At 39.5% G+C, this 20,049-nt stretch overlaps 1 protein-coding gene across 4 annotated transcripts in view; it reads right to left on the bottom strand.

The window, feature by feature from the left end:
• Window positions 1-19,420, bottom strand: part of rusc2 (RUN and SH3 domain containing 2) — a 35,406-nt gene extending 15,986 nt beyond the window's left edge. For all 4 annotated transcript variants that reach the window (XM_015391968.1, XM_015391969.1, XM_015391970.1 and 1 more), the window contains exons 1-3: window positions 19,283-19,420; window positions 1,996-3,719; window positions 485-1,088 (exon numbers count right to left, since the gene is read on the bottom strand). In XM_015391968.1, coding sequence (XP_015247454.1) covers window positions 485-1,088; window positions 1,996-3,561 — 2,170 coding nt within the window. In that variant the 5' untranslated portion in view covers window positions 3,562-3,719; window positions 19,283-19,420. The remainder of the gene's footprint in view (window positions 1-484; window positions 1,089-1,995; window positions 3,720-19,282) is intronic.
• Between the last annotated feature and the right edge of the window lie 629 nt (window positions 19,421-20,049).

Below are 20,049 nucleotides of genomic sequence, written 5' to 3'. Positions count from 1 at the left end.
TACCATTTTTATTATCTGAATCTATGTGGAAAAAATAAATCAAAGAAAACCTCCCGGTTTATCTAATTTTAAATAAATAACCATAAGGAGGTAATCAACGGAAGGATGATGCACCTCTCAGGTGAACTATTCAGGGTTTTTCCCTGTTTCCAAAAGTAATTATTTTTAGATAAGGCTAATCTACTGCTGACAGCTGTTGGAGCTGATATTTCTCCTTTTATGCAATATGCTTAGATATGTCAACACAGAATGAGACATGGGATGTGGAATAGAGAAGCTGAACATTTTTGCCCCTAAAAAACACCTTAAAGGAAACAAAAAATCCTGAATCACTTAAATAAAAAAAAAATAAAAAAAAAACAAGCCTTTCCTATGTGACAGTGTGCTGAATAAATGCAGGTAATAGACTTAATTTCAATGACTGCACTGTGAGTTCAGATACCAGCAAAGACTGACAGTAGACATTGTGTGGTGGGGGACGTACCTTCTGTCTTGGTCTGGCTCTCCTTTGCGCCTCCCAGCTGTTTCTCAATGCTGCCTTGACTGTAACACCTGGTGAAACGCACAGGTGACTGCAGTGAGCTCACAGACTCCACGCACTGCTCCGGGATCGGAGAGAAATCCACAGATGAGTGCGAGTGGGTGGAGTAAGTGGAGGAGAAAGGGTCTGCCGCTGCCTTGGTTGATGGCGATCCCCCTGCGCCGCCGTGTCTGCGTTTGCTCCTGGCGATCTCTGCGAAGGAGGTGACGCGTGGGGGAGGAGGTGGAGGGGGGGTGGTAGCCTGTGCGGCGCTGTCGCTCAGCCGGACGGGGCAGCTCAGCATACGTTCCATGGAGCCGAGCCGTGGAGAGGGACACCTGTCCAGGTTGCGGTCGTAGCTGCGGGACCGCGGGCGACACCCTGAGGCGGCTCCCTCGCCGACGACGCTCCGCTGAGATATAGGAGGAGAAACGTTGATGTAGACCTGGCCTTTAATGGTGGCAGGGGCAGCTTCAGTCTCTGCGGCATCCTGCTGATCGCTCTTTTTCTTCTTCTTCTTCTTCTTCTTCTTCTTGTCTTCATTGTCATTAACCTCATCTTCATCTCGCTGAATCAAGTGGAAATGGAAGAAAACCAAACCAGTTAAACTTCTGGAAAACTTTAGGAGATAAAACCCATTACTGTAACCTGCATAAACAGTAAACACATAGTAAAATAGCAGGCTAAACCAATAAGATTATCTTTTTAATGTAAACATGCAAATAAAGAGAGTTGTAATTGCTTGTTAACTAAAAATGTCTCATGGTAGGTTCATGCACCCATTGCAGAGTTTTGGCCAATCGGCAATTCTCGATACATGAAATTCCTGAGATGTTTAATCCGACTGTTGGTTGTTATAAGATAACAAGATACCTTCGATATTTCCATCTTATCTTAAAGGCATTAATCAGTAACTGTGAAACTATAAAAACTACTCTCAAAAATAAATCAAAGTTTAGAGCATTGACGCGGGATAATTTTCATTTTTGCAGAGGCCGATAAGATCGGCGAAAAACATTTTTCCTGTAATTTTGATGATAATGTTTTCCAGATAATTCAAATAAAACATCTCAGAAGTTTAGAATGAAATAAAAATATTTCCGCCTTTATGTAATACAAGAAAGAGTCTCACTGCCTGAAATTAGGGCCATACATTTGAGTTCATTTAAGTTTGAGGAAGTGCACTCTTTCTATTCCACCAAGGAGTATTTTTCATTGGTATAACAGTATGATGCCAGAGGCTTTTAGATGACAAATAAATGGTTACTCTTGATGACGGACATTAAAGCCATCATTTGGTCATACATAAATCTGACTTTGTATGAAGAAGATCCAAATATAAAATAAACTCCAAGTTGTCTCTTTACGGTTTTTTTCTTGGACAAGTTGCCCTTTTATGCGTCCATTTAAACTCAAAGTTCTAACCTTAGCATACAGTATAGTGTGATATGAGGTCTATAAATGAAAGAACTAACTTGCGATGATTCTCCATCTTCGTCCTCCTCCTCCAATCCCGCCTCCTCGCCCCGCTGCCTGAATAAGAAGTACTCGCTGGGCTGAGTCGGGGTGGGGCTGCCTTTGCTGTGCTCCGAGGAGCAGCTATTGACAGAGGAACCCGCTGGACTCGGGGACGACTGGGATGAAAGGTCACAGGTAACCAGCTTGTAGTAGTTCTGGGTGGCCACCACAAGTCGGGCCTGACTCTGCAGACAGGCAGCGAGATCGCCAGAGGACTCCGCATGAGGAGGATGGAAAGAGTTGCAGTTGGCGTCGAGGTCCAGTGGCCCCTGGTGCTCCATGGAGCAAGAGCAGGTGGAGGAGGTGGAGAGGTGTGGCTCTCGGATGAGTGGGAAAGTGTTGGAGAAGCATGACGTTTGTTGATGGGTTAAAGGAGGCTCAGTCGGGGAGGTGTGAAGGTCCAGGTAGAAGGCCCCTCCAGATGGATCCGTTTGGTTTCCTTGTAGGTCGGACACAGACGAGGTGCAGGAGTGGTCGGTGGAGCTGTTGACATTGGCGGGCCCGGACTGCAGCTGCTTCTCCGGGATGCTGTTGTTCATCTTGTTGTAAATGGCACTGAAGTTGACGAGGATGCCCTCAGAGCTGTTGCAGGACGAGTCGCTGCCGTAACCCTGCTGGAACTCTGAGAACGTCTCAGAGAAGGTTTCTGGGAACTGCTGTGGGAAGTTCTGGGAGAGAGCACAGCAGGAGCAGTGCTGATTGGACGAGCCGGACGAGTAAGAACCCGCCTTGCTGCTTTGGCCACATCTCATTGGATGATCATCATCCTCTTCCTCTTCGTCATCAACCCAGTCATGCTCTCCGCAGTCCATGGACATGTTGGAGCCGCTGCTCCCGTGTCTGCGCTCTCTGTCCAGTCCCAGGATGTCCAGGTCCTCCAGATGGTTGGAGAGGTCCGAGGCTGCTCCTCTCAGAGACTCCCGACTGCTTCCTGCGCCTGAGCTGTGCAGCAGGAACGGCTCAGACGCAAATCCCAGGTCATGCAGGTGAAAGGACGCCAGCGCGTCATCCAACGTGGAGTTTGTCTCACTGTGGAGGTGAAAGGTGTCCTCTAGGTAACCATGGAGGTTGTCACTATCTTCTTCATCTTCCTCATCCTCGTCGGTGTTCAGCAGGAACGGATTACGACGCAGAGGATTTCTGTTCCTTGGTTTTACCCTGGGTAACGTGTGAGCTGTAATCAGCTGGTCTTCTGAGTTACTTGAGGTAAATGACGAATCATCGCTTGCCGTGCTTCCCCCCCTCCCTCCACCTGTCTTTTCCCTCCGTCCGCCGTGGGAGGACAAGGAGCCACTGGTGGTCTGGATCAGGCTGCTGTAGAGCAGAGCCTCCTTCTGTAGGACGTCCCTCTCAGGAAGTGAGGTGGTGCGGCTCAGTCCCAGGGTCTCGGGTGGGCTGAACGGGTTGTTCCTCTTCAATGAGCCCCCGCAGCCCCCTTGCCGCCCCCCTGAAACCTGACAGTGCACCAGAGGAATGTGATGCACGATCAGGGTCTCGCCAGAAACTTTAGGAGGGCTGTCCATGGTCTAAGGGAGATGAAGCTAGAGGTATAGCAGCAGACCAAGCCTGAAGAACTGCTTGTTTGCAGATGTTTTCACTCAGCGGGGCCCAGCTGTGCAGGGCAACCGGGGATCTGGAAGCAGAGGTCGGGGAAGTCTACGCCGTGGTCAGAGTGGTACATCTGAGGGGAAACAGAAGGGAAAGAGAATAACTTATAAGAGGAACCACAACACTTGGCTGAATGCTAATCAGGAAATTCATCCATAGATTCAGGTTTTTGGAGATAGAAAGCATCCGAAAGTTTAAGGCAGTCCTGCACTACAGAAATCCACAAGGGTTTAGTGTTCAGTGTGGGCGCAGTGAGTCAGCATCACGTGGCGTGGAAACAGACACACCAAGCAGCTGACTCTCAGATAAGAATATGATCTCATTCACATATCAAAGCCTAAACATCACACATGCCGAAACACAGACACTACCACTACCACCACCATCATCTTTTTATTCCAGGGTGAAATAAACCACTGCAATAAAATCCTGCAATCAGTTTTATCCGTAAAAATCAACTGCTATAAAACATGAAGTCTTCTATACAGCAAAGTCAATGAAGACAATCTGTCTTTTTTTATTTGCCTGTAGGTAGTTACTCTGTTAGGTTATATTTATTCCAGCAGATTTCAGTTTGATGTTTTTTTCACACCCAGTGACTCTAACAGTGTCTCCCCTACACAATATAGCACCTAATAGAGATCTTGTAAGGCTACCATTTCCATAGATCAGGTCAATACTTATTGGTTTATCAAATCTTACTAAAAATTCTAATATAATTTACCCTCTTTACATCTGCAGTTTTAGACTTAAGTTCTTGAGAGCAAGAGAAACTTTTAGATTTGTCTCTGCTCCAACAAACCTGACTCAATAACTCATTAGTAGAGCTCTGCTGCTGCATACTACTGAGGTAGTTTAGTCATTTGATTCAGGCTTGTAGGGTAAGGATGACATTTAAAAGTTCCTAGACACTGGCCCCAGAGGAATTGAGTTTAAAACCACTGCTTTATTTTGTTTCCTCTGTACTCTTTGATGTATGAACAGTTCTGCAACATGGCATTTATCTAAAATGATTTAAAAAAAAAGACCTTTTGGTCCCACTATGTAGAAATCTGTGGAAGTTTTATCAGTCTAGATAAACATTGGTCTGTTTAAGGCGGACCAAATAATGGAAAGTTTTTAACTCTATGAGGCGCCACCTCCTGTGGAATAAGTGTGTTTTCACCAATAAATAGCACATGACGAATAACTCCACCTCACTGGCTTCAGCCAGTAGTTCTGCTCTCATTCAATGGCCTAAACATAAGTCCAACTTAAAAGATAAACAACAGTGACAGACTTATGTTCTTACTAGTTATCTATCATTTATAGAATTATATTTTGGGATTAAGCTCATCATCGGCTCCCCATTATAATGTCTGACGATCAGCAGGCTAAGACCGATATTAATACATATTTTCTTTATGAAGATTTCTTTTTTGGAAAATCAAATTATTATTCACCAATTCACTCCTAACATGTATAACATATGTTTATCAGTTTCTGTTCTTGAAGATGAAGACTCATAAGTAATAAACTAGCTCCCTATATGATAACACTAGCTGCAAACATTTGTTGTTTAATTTTTTGATTCTTGCAAGAAGTGACTGTTTTACAAGCATGTATAACAGCTTGAATTTTGGTTCCCCTTTGAATGAAGGTCATGCCCCCAGAGGGGATGACTAAAATCAACTGGCTGTGTGTTAGAAAAACAAATAAAAGTGTGAATCGAGCTGCAATCATGGTCAGATAAATCTGCATATGTATGGAATAAATTCAGCATAAATTCTATGGAATGCGCTGATCTTTACATTAGAGAAACCAAACAACCTCTCCACAGACGCATGGCTCAACAGATAGGAGAGCGACCTCCTCGGTACAAGACTCTGCAGTACAGTACATCTTCACCTTATGGACAAAGGACATTCTTTTGAGGACCAGAATGTTCACATTTTGGACAGAGAGGACAGGAGGTTTGAGAGGGGTGTGAAGGAAGCCATTGATGTTAAGAAAGAAAAACCAAACTTAAACAGAGGGGATGGACTCATATTTCAGCTTTCAAAAACCTACAATTCAGCGATAGAGTTGATTCCCAATCAAGTCTGACCCGGACTGACTGAGATCGGACAGAACACCTCTGATGTCATCATTTTAAGCAGAGGCTTCCCTCAGGGCCGCATCCTGAGCCCCCTGCTGTACACCCTGATGACACATGACTGCGTCCCCAGCTTCACCACCAATCACATCGTGGAGTTTGCAGACGACGTCACGGTGGTGGGCCTCATCAGAGACGACGACCTGGACTACAGAGAGAAGGTGGAGCAGCTGATGGACTGGTGCAAAGATAACAGCCTGATCCTGAATGTTGAGAAGATGAAGGAGATCATCTTGGACTTCAGGAAGAACTGGCCTAACCACGCTCCACTGGTTATTAACAGCTCAGCTGTAGAGGTGGGCAACAGCATCAAAATCCTCAGGGTGAACATCAAAGAGACCCTCAACTGGACTGTAAACACCACCTCACTGATTAAAATGGCACAGAAACGTATGTACTTCCTGTGGAGGATGAGGAGAGCCCACCTGCCCCCATCCATCCTCACCACCTTCTATAGAAGCACCATAGAGAGAGCGTTCTGACCAGCTGTCTCACTGTGTGGTGTGGAGGCTGCAGCGCCTCAGACTGGAAGAAGGTGAGGAGAGTCGTAAGAACAGCAGAGAAGATCAACGGGGCTCCTCCTCCCTCCAATAAAGACATTTCATCCCAGAGCTGCGTGTCTACAGCCCGTAACATCATCAATGACCCCTCACCCCCCACCATGGACTGCTCGTCCTGCTGCCCTCTGGGAAGAGGCTTTGAAGCATCTGATGCAGGTCCAGCAAATTCCAGTATTTTCCCCACTGCCATTAGACTACTGAATTTTGAGTAAAATGGGTTATTTTATCTATAAAAAAAAAAAAGTCTATTCCTTCCCGCTATCATCGCAACCCCCATCCCATTACAGGGGACCAGAGCACCTCGCCTGTTCAGCCAACCCAACAATTCCCTTTAACGACCCATCTTTCAGAGAATTTGAAAGGATCATATATTGCAGGTAAACAAAGTAACAAAACGACCCCCATTCCTAAGGGCAGACCCGGTCGTTCTATTTGCATGTTTTCTAAGCCAAAGCAAGGCTTTGCTTTGGTCCACCGTATAAAGCCTTAAACTCAACACTATTTCTGACATTTTGAATTGAAAAAGCTTCCTGGAAGGGAAGCGAAACATATTCATACTTGGAAACAAAGTCCATTGCATTGTTTTTAACGTTTTTGGAAAGAAATCAATTTAAAAAACTACTCTGTGAATTTGGTTTGAAAAAAGAATGTGGAAATTAGATTTCTAAGCTTTATCATCCAGCCATAACCAGCATACTAAATGGCTTCCTTTGCTGGATGTGGAGCACAGCTAAGATCAAAGACTTAAATCCTCCTTTAGTGGTTCCACATGATGTCGATTCAAAGCCATGAAAACCTTACAATTTTTTTTTCATGTACTTAATTTCAGCTTTAAATTATCTATTTTAATTTAGCCTTGGTCCTTTAATTATTCCTTTGGCAGGAGTTGTTGAATCACTATAAGCATTAGCTTAATCAGCAGGACAAAGGCTGGAGTAAAATTTAATACCTGACAGAGGGAACGGCAAAGAGTTTAAGGGATAAGCTGTAGGGTCAGAAAGGTTGATTGTGTAAAATGTCTAAGAACAAATTGGTGAAGAGCTGTGACAAGAGGATTTAGCAGGTTAATTATTTAAAAGGGTAATTCATTTATGTAATGAAAGTGTAATGGTTTAATGCCCGGTCTATAGCTGAGAAAAATTTAAAGGTGGAAATATGTGTTCAGGCGATTTTTTTCTCTTAGTAGTTGGAGGAAATTCTCAAGTCAGATAAGACAGAAAACATTCAGAGGCAAAGACCAACAGAAGCTAAACCGGAGAAATCTGGACCATAAACATTTTATATGTAGATAGGGCAGAGGGGACGTGCAGATCCTAAAATGTCAAGGAATCTCATTCGTTTTTGGATAAAGAAATAAATATCTGAGTGCAAGCGAATGCAGCTATAATCAGAACCAAGCTACAAGTTCTTCACCTCTTTCAACACTTATCTCTTTTTAAATGCTCTAAAATGGGAAAGCAAATTGGCAGTAAATTGTAAAGTAAAATGCTTGTAGAGCTTTTCCATAGGGTTATTTTAGAGTGACAGAAGTAGCTCTTCACCAGGCGCTCTGGTGAAGAGCTGTGAACACATTTAATAAATTCAACTCAGACTTCTAAGCGAATGGAAGTGGAGAGCTTAAATCTGAAAGATTTTAAAGGAGCAACCGGCCTAATCTGCAGTCAAGTAAAGGTCATTGGTTTAATTAAAGCGCTACCTACATGCTAAAAGATATTCTATAACCTTCCAAGATGAAATACATTGGACATAAAGTTAAAATCCAACTGACAGACTGAGCAGACTTACAATCTTTGAGGCTTTAGCTTGGAGAGGCAACCAGTGTTTTAAACAGTTTTGCATAAAGTTGTCACTTTTTCATATATGTGGGAGAAAGTAACAGTTTGTTTACTCTGAAGGAAACGAGAGACAAACTGTCCAATAAGAAGCGAAAGTGAGGAGCTCAAGTGAAGAGTGATTTAGCTTATTATTTGCTTTCACTAGTCCTGAACCGAATAGTTCCTTTGGGGAAATAGGACAGCCTGTGAGCACAGGGAAGTACCTTATATTTAAGGCTTCAGGAAAAGGAAACAAAGCTGAAACAAAGGACGTCCGCCCTGTTAGATCATCAGGGCTGTACTTCTAGGGATATAGAGCCTGGTTAAAGAGCAGGCAGCAGACTCTAACCAATGAGACACAATTCACACTGACAGAGATGAGGGTAAAGATCACAATTAATGAAGTTCCGATAACTTAGGGAATGTAATCTAGTAAAATTATAGCACAGCTCTTGTATAAAATTGGTGACGGATAACCAGTCCTGATAGTTAGGAACTCAGGATCAACTCAGGACTCAGTATTTGTACAGGTTTTTCTGTCAAGGCTCCATACTTCTCCACAATCAAAGTCTAAAAGTTGCTTTTAGCTCATCTTTAACCCTTTAGCTGCTTCTCCTACCTGCATTTTGCTGTGCAAATGGTAAACCATTTCATTGACCAGGCAGTTAAAGGGTTAAGCTTTAAAAACTAAGCTTATGCATTTATGACAGACACTTCTACTCTGGTGGAAGCCATAAGTTAGAATACACCAGAATTATGCTTGTACATCAACCAAGATTAAATTCATTCAGGAACGTGTTATTTGAAATATGGCACCACAATCAGAAACTTGTCTAAACTTAGGATTTTTCTTTCTTTCCTGCTCTGTTTAAAGTCTGTCTTGTCCCATCTTGCCCCAATGGTGCAGTCAGTATCTGTCTGCATGGGGATTCATATGCTCCACATCCTCCCTCTACTAAGAGTATGAATACAGCTTTTGTTTGCTGCTCCGGTTCACCCAAGCACTGCTAAAGAGGCCTGGGGGGAGCTGAAGAAAGGAAATACTGCAATTTAACAGTCTTCTGTAAAATGTGAACTCCATATTTATTTGTATTTTGCTTAATTTTAATTCAATTTAACTAAATACTTTTTTGTTGCTTAATTTTAATTTAATTTAACTTAATACTTTTTTTGCCCTGTAAGCTGCTGGTAACATTAATTTCTGGAGGGAGTCGTCCCAAGGGATCAATAAAGTACTGTCTAAGTCTAAGTCTAAGTTTTGAATGCTTCTAGACAATTTAGTAATTTTTCTAAAGAAATGAAAGCTAGCTTTACTGGGAGAAATGGCACCACAGTAATGGTAGGGATTTCATACCTGGCAAAAGTGTTAGATGGTTTTGGTGTCAATGCAGATTATAATAAAATAAAGAGAAATTTCCCGTTTGTCTTTGAACTTTACAGACTGACAGCTGAGGCACAGAATTATTTAAAACCCAAAGCTGAAGTTTGAGGTTTATGACCCAGTCTGACTGTGAACCATTATGTGATCAATTCTGCCAGTGGCACTGATCCAGCCCTGAATGTGGTCACTGCATGACTCTGAAAGTGGCAAAAACACATTAAACATAGCAAAACTCCTTTTAAAAAAGATTGCGTTGGACACAGAAATGATAAAAACTGCAAAGAGTTCCATTACAAATAGAACAATGTCATGTCATTCACCACACCGCACATTACTACCATTGTTTGACAACTAGGATCGAGAAATCTGTATATCATATAAATATGTCAAAATAATATGTATATATACATGTCAATATGTATATAATATGTATAATGATCCTATTATAAAAAATAAAAAAAAACAAACAGCTGTCATATGTGAACGCACTGTATATATCCCATGCACTTTTTTCTTCCTTTAGCAGATTCTTCTTCTTTGACTATTTGAGCTGAAGTAACAAGTACATTTCTCCACTGTGAGATCGATAAAGATGATCGAACAATCAATCAATCAAGAAATCACTTCAATGGACAATAGAATATAGACTTAGAAGGTCTCAAAAAGGCCCTGCAATGGACTGGCGACCTGTCAAGGATGTACCTTGCCTTTCGCCCATAGACTGCCAGAGATAGGCACCAGCACCAAAGTTACCATGCATTATGACACAATCTAAGTACAGGAATAGGTTATAAAAAAAACTTATTGACATTTATCAGTCTGGAAAGGGTTACAAAGCCATTTGCTGTGTTTAGAAACCAAGAAAACCACATTGTGACTGATGGCAGTATGACAACCTTCAATGATGGGGTTATTTGGTAAAAAGACCTGGTTAAAAGAGTGGGAACAGAGTTTTTAGGAGTCAATCTAATTGTTTTTATTACAAAAGCAACAGAACATATAAAACCTAAAGCTGGAAAATCACCTAGAAATGGAGAAACAATAAACCAGCTGAAAACCTTCCAAAGACTGGCAGGACTATCAAGATTATTCCAAGAACACATTGATGACACACTCAAGAGGTCGTAAATGAAACCAGAATGATATATAAAGCTCTACAGGAATCATCTCCTTCAGTACAGTTCATTATGATTCAACCATAAGAAATGAACCGGGCAATAAATGGTCTCCAAAGGAGAAATCCATTGTCTGAACCACTGCTGTAATGTTTGACCAAACAGAACACAGAGATCCAAACCAAGGAAAATATACCGTTCCAGAGTGCAGTTAGTGGATGATTTCACAGACACAAGTGAAGACGTCGTTACAGAAGCAACCTCCACTTTATTGCCCAATCTACTGTCTATACAAGCTTAATCTGTTTAAGGGTTGCAGAGATGTTGAGGTGATTCAAGCAGAAAGCTATGACCACATATTGATGAAGGCGGAGCAGCATGAGCAAATGCATGCACCCTACATAGAAGAGTGCAGGGCCTGTAACAAAAAATGTCTGATATTAATCTACATTCAGCCTTATAAAAACATTTCTAATCAATCAAAACAACTGCCATGCTGCATATTAGACCAATCCATCCAATAACTAGCCACTAATCTGCATTTCTACACCAAACAAAAGGGATGTGTTCATGTCTTCTGAATAAAACTTGGACTCTCTAAATCAGCATAACATTGTTTAACATGTCAATAAATGTGTTGCTTCATGCACCCTTAAAACCTCAGCTGATTAGCTTCCTGATCAAGGAAAACAACATGCACGCAGCAGAGATATCGGCCAATCCCAAGGGATGGCTGTGGGTTCTCAGGGAGCCTAAGATGAGAACATGACCTCTGTGCCGGCTTTTCCTTCACAGATTAACTACAGCTTCCCTCCTCTGCTGTTTGTCTGCTTGAACTTGAAGAGCTTAGAAAAGCTTGTATAACAAATGCCTACAGAGAGTTGGCACTAGAGACAGGTATTATATCCAGCCAGAGCAAAGCGTTGGCAGGGACCACTCCCCCAGTGGAATCACCTAGAATACTCTACGTTTTGTAATGTTTATGTTTGTTTTATTTACAAAATTATTTTCTGTGAATAATTGTTAAAAGACCGGTTGTACAAAAGGAACTGCCCGACATTTCTTCACCAGAGTCATTTTCAGGAGTTGTATCAACAATGTAAACTAAACATCTGAACATTATATAGGGTTACTACCACATAAGGCAAGTTAAATTCAAGACATTTTAAGACTTTTTTTGTTCTGTGAAATAAAACTTTGAAGTTGTAGTTTTTCCAAGATGATCCAATGTTAAATTTGACACTGTTGCCATTAGTTATATAACTAAGAAAATTAAGTATCATCCAAAATGTTCCTCTAATAGGGCAGAGCAGCAACCAGGATAAGGTTTAAAGCATCTGTTATTAACCATTTTTGCTGCATTACTTTTACTTTTATACTTAAAGTAGTTTTAGAAATTGTACTTTCACTTGAGTAAAAAGCTTATGCAGATACTCTAACTTCTAAAAAAGTGTTTTTAAACAGTAGGATTTATAATTCTACTTGAATAATAAATATTAATGCTGTTGACATCTCTGCCTGTCGTAATAAAAGGCAAATTTGCTTGGAAAGATTTACTGTGGTCAACAACTAGGAAGTCATTCTCTAAAACCTGAAGGTGCTTAACCCATTGCTTTTTTTATGTAATAAAGTAGGTGATTAAAGATATTACATATTACCGTAATTTTCAGACTACGGTATAAGCTGTGAGTTTTTCCCCCTTTTTCGACCTTGCGGCTTATATAACAATGCGGCTTACCTATGGACTTTTACAGCTAACGGCCACTAGGGTAATACCTAAATCTATAGATTTTACCATTTACCATGTTGACGTCACATTTGCTTCTACACACAAGTGGCGGAGGTCCTCCAGAAGCAGACTTCCACCACGAGTGGTACGAGACCAAACGACAGCGAGAAAGACAGACATTGCAAGCGCAAGACAGTTTGTGTTAAACATAAAAAACCTGCGGCTTATAGTCCGGTGCGGTTTTTATATGTACAAATCATGCAATTTAGCTTCTGCGGCTTATATTCAGGTGCAGCTAATAGTCCGAAAATTACGGTATATTACATTTCCTGTATATTTTAGTTGATTGATTTACTTTTTCTATTAAGTTTCCAAACGTAAACAATAATACTAACCACTGCATTGAAAATGTGTGCCAGACCCTTTTACCTTTCAGAGATGAAGCAAGGAAGAAAATAAAAATCTTAGAGGAACAGCATGCCTTTACACAGTTTTGTGTTAAATATAAAAGTAGATCTACACACTGCAACTTCATAATTTTATTTTTTGCATTAAGTGTACATTTTTGTTATTCCCAGAAAGGTTTTGATGGGGAGCCCTAATTGGGTGTTCTGTCCCTAATGTACAACTTTCAGTCCAGCAGCCCATCAATCACCTCCCTGACAGATTAAAACTGATATAAATAAGAACATATATACTAAGTTATAGGTTCATAAGGGTATCTCTTAAAAATAATAATTTAAAAAATCCAATACAATTTTTATACATGGGATGAGAAAAGAGAATTTGAAAAAAATCAATTTGTATTTTTTTTTTCTTTTCTTTCAAAATAAGAGAAAACACTTAAATAATTACAATGGGTATTTATGGAGTTAAAACATGCAGCTGATCAGAGACTATTCAATATGAAGGTAAATCAAAGCATGAAACATTTAAATAAATATAAATATATTTAATGACATTCTTTAAAAAATATGGCCAAATGAAATAAGTAGAGCCCTTCAAATGAAGAGTCGTAGTGTTATAAAGCTGGACAGTCCAATTAAGTATAGTATGGTTGCTCACTTTTTATTGTTCAGTGATAAACTGCAATCTTGCACGATAATAAGAATAACCTTATTTATAGCCCAACATCAAACCTATACTTGTAAAATCCTAAGAAAACAGCCCGATCCTGCTTTAAAGTATCAAGCTACTGCATAGCCTCCCCTTTCTGCATCTCAATGCATCTTAGGATCCAGAAATTTCCACACATGTATAATTTCCCTCCTTGGCTCTACTTCCTGCTGTGATCTTGTACAGTTCTGTTCAGTTCCACAGCACAGCAGAGTGAAAACACCCACAGGATATTAACGACGTCCTCGTTGCTCCTAGTGCTCTTTCACAGTCACACAGACGAGGCTGAAATACAGAGCAGGCCGGGAATGCATTCCCCGGCCTCCACAGAACTGTTGTCAGGCCTTTAAATCAGTCAGGCACTGCAAGCTGAGACTCAGGAAGAAAATTAAGCTCCACAGCTGGTGGGCAGAAACTGTGCATTTGTGTGAGTTTTATTTTCAAAGCTACTGTAGATCTACAACACTGATTTTTTTTTCACAATTTATAGAAACTTCAAGGAATCACAGCCAACAGGAGAAAAAACTATAAACACTGGCACCACCAGAAACAATGAAATATATTTGGTCAACCTTAACATCTCATGGAAATACATGAAGAAGCCATTTTAATGCTTTTTGTTTTTACAAAAATACAATTTGAATCATTTTTAGGAAATTATCTAAACAATTAGGGAGGCTTTAGTTATTCAGCTGCAGAATAAACACCAATAAAGGCAACAAGAAAGAGGGAAATAAGGTCCAACTGAGCTTTATCAATGTAAATTGTAAATGATAAACAACCTTATACAGCATCAACAGTCTTTTTATGGTATGCTGCCGACCAGACAGCCTAAAGTTGCTTTTTAGGAAAACTGCAAAAACACAATATGGCTTATATTATATCTGCACACAGTGGAGATTCTGCCACTCTGGAATAACATCAAAACCGTCACAGAGACGTTTTAAAAGCAGATGTGCAAACACACAGTGGGAAACTGCATGTCCTGCCTTTGGAGGCCCCTCGGTTACATAACATGGAGAGACACATTCCGAGACTGGGAAAAAAACGGAGCGGACACGTTGGCTGACACACCGATTCAGCGGCGGTTCAAAAAAAGGTCTGTGGCTAAACGCTGCTGAGGCACTAATCTTGTAATGCTGCAGAGATCAGCTCAGCTGCCAATGATGTGTCCTGTTGACGCAGAAACATTTAACTGTAGAGAAATCCACACCTATAAGAGGGAAACAAGCATTTATGGTTTCTAAAACTCACCTTTAAGGCTGAATAATATTCAATAGAATCAGTACTTATATTTAAGGGTATTCCAGCTGTTGTTTTGTAATAAAACAAAAAAAATAAGTAAAGTTGGAAATTGGGTCTTTTAAGAAGTCTGTTTCTCATTTGGCTGGTAATTACAATCAATAAATTAAGCAAAAGGCAGGAAACCCTCACATTTAATAAAATGGAACCAGAAATGGTTTCTGTCATGTTAAAAGACTTAAACTAGAGCCCTGCACCATATGAAACTGTGACCACAATTTATATGTTCAGCTGAATCTATAAATACTGTTTCCAACTCTATTCAATATAATACAAACAAAAAAACAAACAGACAAAAAAATTTATTCAGCTTGAAATTTCTTGAAGTTTCTTCCTCTTTGCTGCAGGAATGTTAATAATTACCAACTAGATAAGAACTAATAATAGGACCCATATAGAGCATTAGCATACCTTTTAGCATTTTCATACAGCATTTATGAATCAGACATGGTATATAGGAACCCTTAGGGAGATCTAACATTCCCTGTAGAAGCACTTTTTCAACTGGTTGTTTGGTGTTTGCTTTATAGAACCAGTAGAAAACTGCGACTGGGACCTTTCTGTTAGAGAAAAACCTGTTTAGAAAATCTATGATCATCAAAGAAGATGCATTGAAAAGAGGAAATGAAACAGATGACTCTTCAGACTATTAAAATCCGAAACAGTTTTGGAAGAAACAAATGGAAGCATTTCAGCTTGTAACATTGCAGCCAAAACTGCCTTAAGCCCCATCAGTGAGAAAAATCCACCCAAGGCTCATTTTCCCCTCAATCTCAGCTCTACATTGTTGATGGGAGACATAACTATATGAAGGATTAACAAGGATCTACAATGTAGCATAGAAATATCAATGTGTTAGAGCTGATTCTATTCATTACAGTTCTATGCAAATCAGACTTTCTAGATCACTTTCCTTTTGCTTCAGAAATTAGCTTCCATTTTCAGGTATAAAATAAAGTACAGCAAAAATGTATTTTATATATTGTAATAGTTTTTATTTATTGGTAATTGAGCAAATCATCGCGGCAACAGGCTGTGAAAAGTTCCGCAGGGAAATTTGAACAACCAAAGACCATCAACTCTTAAACTTCGCTGTACTTTAGATTTTATTATTACACAAAGAAGGTTCTTTAAGCTTTCATTCATCCTAAATACAAGCAGAAATATGTTACTATGGCGATGCTCCCCACCAGCAGCTGTTAGCTAGTGCTAAATCAACATCCGTTTGTTCTTTAGATAGACCTTTTTGCTCTGTTTAACATCTCCCACTTATTGGACCACTGAAAATGTATCCCAGAATCTGTTTTTATACATGCAAACTCTGCCTTTTCTTCTAAGTGATAGCTTTAGTATGGCAAACTGCACAATAAAAGCCAAAAGGGGCTCTGAAAATAAGTTGTAATGATACACAAATTTAATATAACTTAATTTTAGCAAGTCTTTATATAAGAGCAGCCCCAGTATTTACTTTAGAAATATATTGCTTTGAGTTAATGTTGTAAATTGAAACAGTGTTTGATTAAATTACCGGTATGAATTTGATCTGATATTTGATATAACTTTAACCTCCAGTTCGACATCCCGATTAGTAAAAATGTGTATGAGTCTGGATGGCCCGTGCTGAAGCTGGGAGGGGATCTAATTAAAACCAGGACACGAACTTGGTCCGTTTGGTGACTGATAGACTGTATGCAGCTGATGCACAACAGCTGAGTCACTGTCAGGAGATTCTGGGTTGAGCGGAAGCTTTGAAATCTAGTTTGAGTTGTAGAAGCACTTCGTTTGTAAAAAAAATAAAAAATAATAATAATATATATATGTGTGTGCTTATTTAATATGCTGTTGCAAAATCTTAGCAGTAAGTCTGTGCAATGATTGCAGCTCTGCAGAAATTCTTCTGTTAATAAACAGCATACATCTGGAATAAGGAGTAAAAGTTTATCAGCTCTGAACCAAATTACTAACCTGGGAAACCAGAGTGACAACGTGAAGCATTCAAGTTAAGTTTTTACACATTATTAATCTGGGATTGCTCCCATCAAATCTGTTCGAGGAAAGAAGAACCTTTTGAGCTGATTGAGCAAAGCGACACCAAGGGCACGCCTACCTACCAAAGTTGTGTTTTAGCCACTTTAGCCAATGAAATAGCTGCAACCGTGAGAAACCACAAAGTTTTTACACTCTTAAAGTTCCTTTAAAATTAAAATTGTGGATGATAACAAAAAAGATGTTAAAACAGCAGCTATAAGAACAAACTCCTTAAACTGAAGCTATACAAGACGGGTTCTGATGTATTTGTAAAAGACACAAAGCTGGAATTCAGCCTGAAGGCAACGTTACCGAACCACAGGCTGATTTCTCTTTTAAATCAAGGCTCCAAAACGATTTGAATGACATAGAAATATATCAGCCAACCACAACGCTGTGGTAATGTGTGGGCGGTGTATATTTTGGTAACCCTTTATTTAACTTAAGCCAGAAGAAAAAACTAAATGCACTTTCAAAAGTTGTCTTCAAATTACACAAACTGCTCTCTCTATGTATTTCAAGCATCTGTTACTTTGCATCTTAAATAATCTTAAAGTTAATAAGAAAAATAATAAGAAAAGATAAGATAATAAAAAAAACATGGCTGCAAAAATTAAAAAAATTAAAAATTTGTCAAGCAATCATATGCAAGCTGCTTCAGACAATAAGCAACATCCAATAATCAGAGGAACAAACAGGCAGTCAGCCCAGCACAAGAGTAGTTTATATAACAGGATCACCTTTTTTAGTCCTGTCCGTTCTTCCTGAGATTACCTAATTTAATCTAACACCACAGCATCACCCAGGCAAGATAACCTGCGCTCTAACCCACAGCATGGCTTAAGATGAAAACCAGAAAACCTGCTGGAGAAAGTCTGCGTCAGACGCACTAATGCTCCATCTGAAAGGTCCAAGGTTTTACAAACACAAAACACATTTTATTAAAAAAGACATTGAAGGAAAGAAATTTCAACCAAAAAACAATCTCAAAAAGAAATCTGTGCTCATATGATAACTACCTTAAGGAAAAACAATGTCATCATTTGAGGAGTTAAACAGATTATCCATCTAATGTGAATCAGTTCAGGTTTCAAAGCTTAAATGCTAATCCTGCAGCCCTGATATAAACATACTGTTGTTTAGATCAGCCAGTAATCTGCATCCCCACCATGCTCTCTGCAAAGGGCCTTAAAACACCAGCAGAGACATAACAGGAAGAGGAACAAACTGCCTTCAAAATAAAAGAGTACAAACCATTTCAATGAATTATCTTCGCAAAGTTATAAGTAACATCTGCTGGGGAAACTTCTTAAATTACAGGACACATTTTATCATCAACAGCAACAAGATCAAATAAATGCCTCTTCAAAGTCAATATATTTAAAACTCCTGGTTGCCTTCATTACGTTGGGGATTTGTTGAGTTCTGTTCAGGTTTTAGGAAAATCTTTAAAGTGTATTTTGGGTCAAAGAAAGCATAATATATCAGTTTTTGCCACTGCAGTTCAACCTTGCCTGACCAATCCGCTCTGACCACAATGAATCATGGGAAATGGAGGACTGTTGGATTTTTTTATGGGTAAGGAAGTAGCTTTGTTCAACTTAAGAGATCTGATTTGTTTAATAGATTTTTAAGTTTACAAAAAAAAAAAAGCTAGATTCTCACCTAAAAAAAACAAACAAACAAAAACATCTGATTGGTTGGGAAGATGAGAAATGAAAACTTCCTATAGTATTTTTTTTTAGTTCACACTCATTCAATTGCTCACTTATCCCTCCATTGTATCCATCCCTATTGATAAAATACCAAACAAAAGTGCAGTTTTACTTAATAAACAGGTTTTAAATAAAAGCAAAAAATATGTAATAATGTAAGTTTATCCTTCTGTCCAAAATGAAGCTGAAGAATGAATAAAAGTTTACATGCTTTTATTTTGAAGGACTATATCGTAAGTCGCAGTCCCACATTCTTCTAAACATCAGCCATTTTTCTACCGAGGATGATTCCAGTAAATTGGGATCAATATGGAGATAAGAAATGGAAGCAGGCCGCTGAACGAGCAAACTCTGCCCTACCAACAAACAGACTCTGTTCAAACACAAACCTAACCGATTAAAATGGGATTCAAAGCGTCTCTTTAATCTAAAAATAAACAAAAACCTACAGATGGTGAACGTGTCAAACCGTTAGAACAAGTACATAAACGCCCCCAGCTACATTTAAGGTCACCTTTCTGTTACAGTGTCACATTATTTACTGTTAGGTGATATATAAACCCAAAAAAATAAATAATAATAAAATGAGGCTTAGAAACCTAAACTGCGTTATCCGCCTCTGTACCGATGATGGTTAGCGGAGCCTTTTCTCTCCCATCCGCTAGTTGTGTCTCCTCGCGCGGTTAAACAAAACAACTAAAGAAAAAAAAAAAACATCAGAAATAAATATTTATGTCCTTACCTTGTACGAACTGAGCTGCAGCGGTTCAGTTTTCGATAGAAACCAAAGCTGAGACCCAGCTGATGGGATGCTAGGAATGTTGTTTTCCGTCGGAGAGACAGAGAGACTGCAGGCAGGGAGGATGGGAGGGACCCGGAGCCTCACGTCAGCCTGAGCTCACACTGTTTGGCCCCTGACCGGATTATCTAACCCTGGCTGGGACAGGACCACAGTCAGTAGAGATGTCACCTCTACCAGGGACAAGATCACCTTCTAAAATGATTATTGAGACCGAAATAAACGCTCTTTATTGTTTCTGTAGTTGTTTTCAAAACAACAGATGATCATTGTCTTCATTGCTTTTACATTTTTTTTTTTACAAATAAAATCAGAGAAGTGTAATGTGTCTTTGTTCCTTCAACACTATTCAGTATTCTGGAGAACATTCTGGAGAATGGTACTGCTATACAGAGGCGTAGCCAGAATTTTCTTTTATAAGGGTGGCCAGGCAATAACCGATGGAAGACGACTAGGACCACTGAAAAAAAAGAAAAGAAAAAAAAAAAGTTAACTGATTTTTAAATATTATTTCAGTTTAATATGGGAAAAAATCTGACTATAATCTCAGTGAATGATATAGACGGATAGAATACAAAGTTATGTATTAGCAGTGGTGTCAAAAGTACACACATTTGTTACTTTATTAGAAGTACAGATACTGCAGTTTAAAAACACTCTGGTAAAAGTTGAAGTATCAACTCTACCTCTTTACTCAAGTAAAAGTGAAA

Source organism: Cyprinodon variegatus, unplaced genomic scaffold, assembly GCF_000732505.1.
Source record: "Cyprinodon variegatus isolate N-32 unplaced genomic scaffold, C_variegatus-1.0 Scaffold567, whole genome shotgun sequence".
Classification (NCBI taxonomy): Eukaryota; Metazoa; Chordata; class Actinopteri; order Cyprinodontiformes; family Cyprinodontidae; genus Cyprinodon; species Cyprinodon variegatus.
The sequence above is the reverse complement of the archived record's forward strand: the minus strand, read 5'-3'. Positions and strand labels throughout refer to the sequence as shown.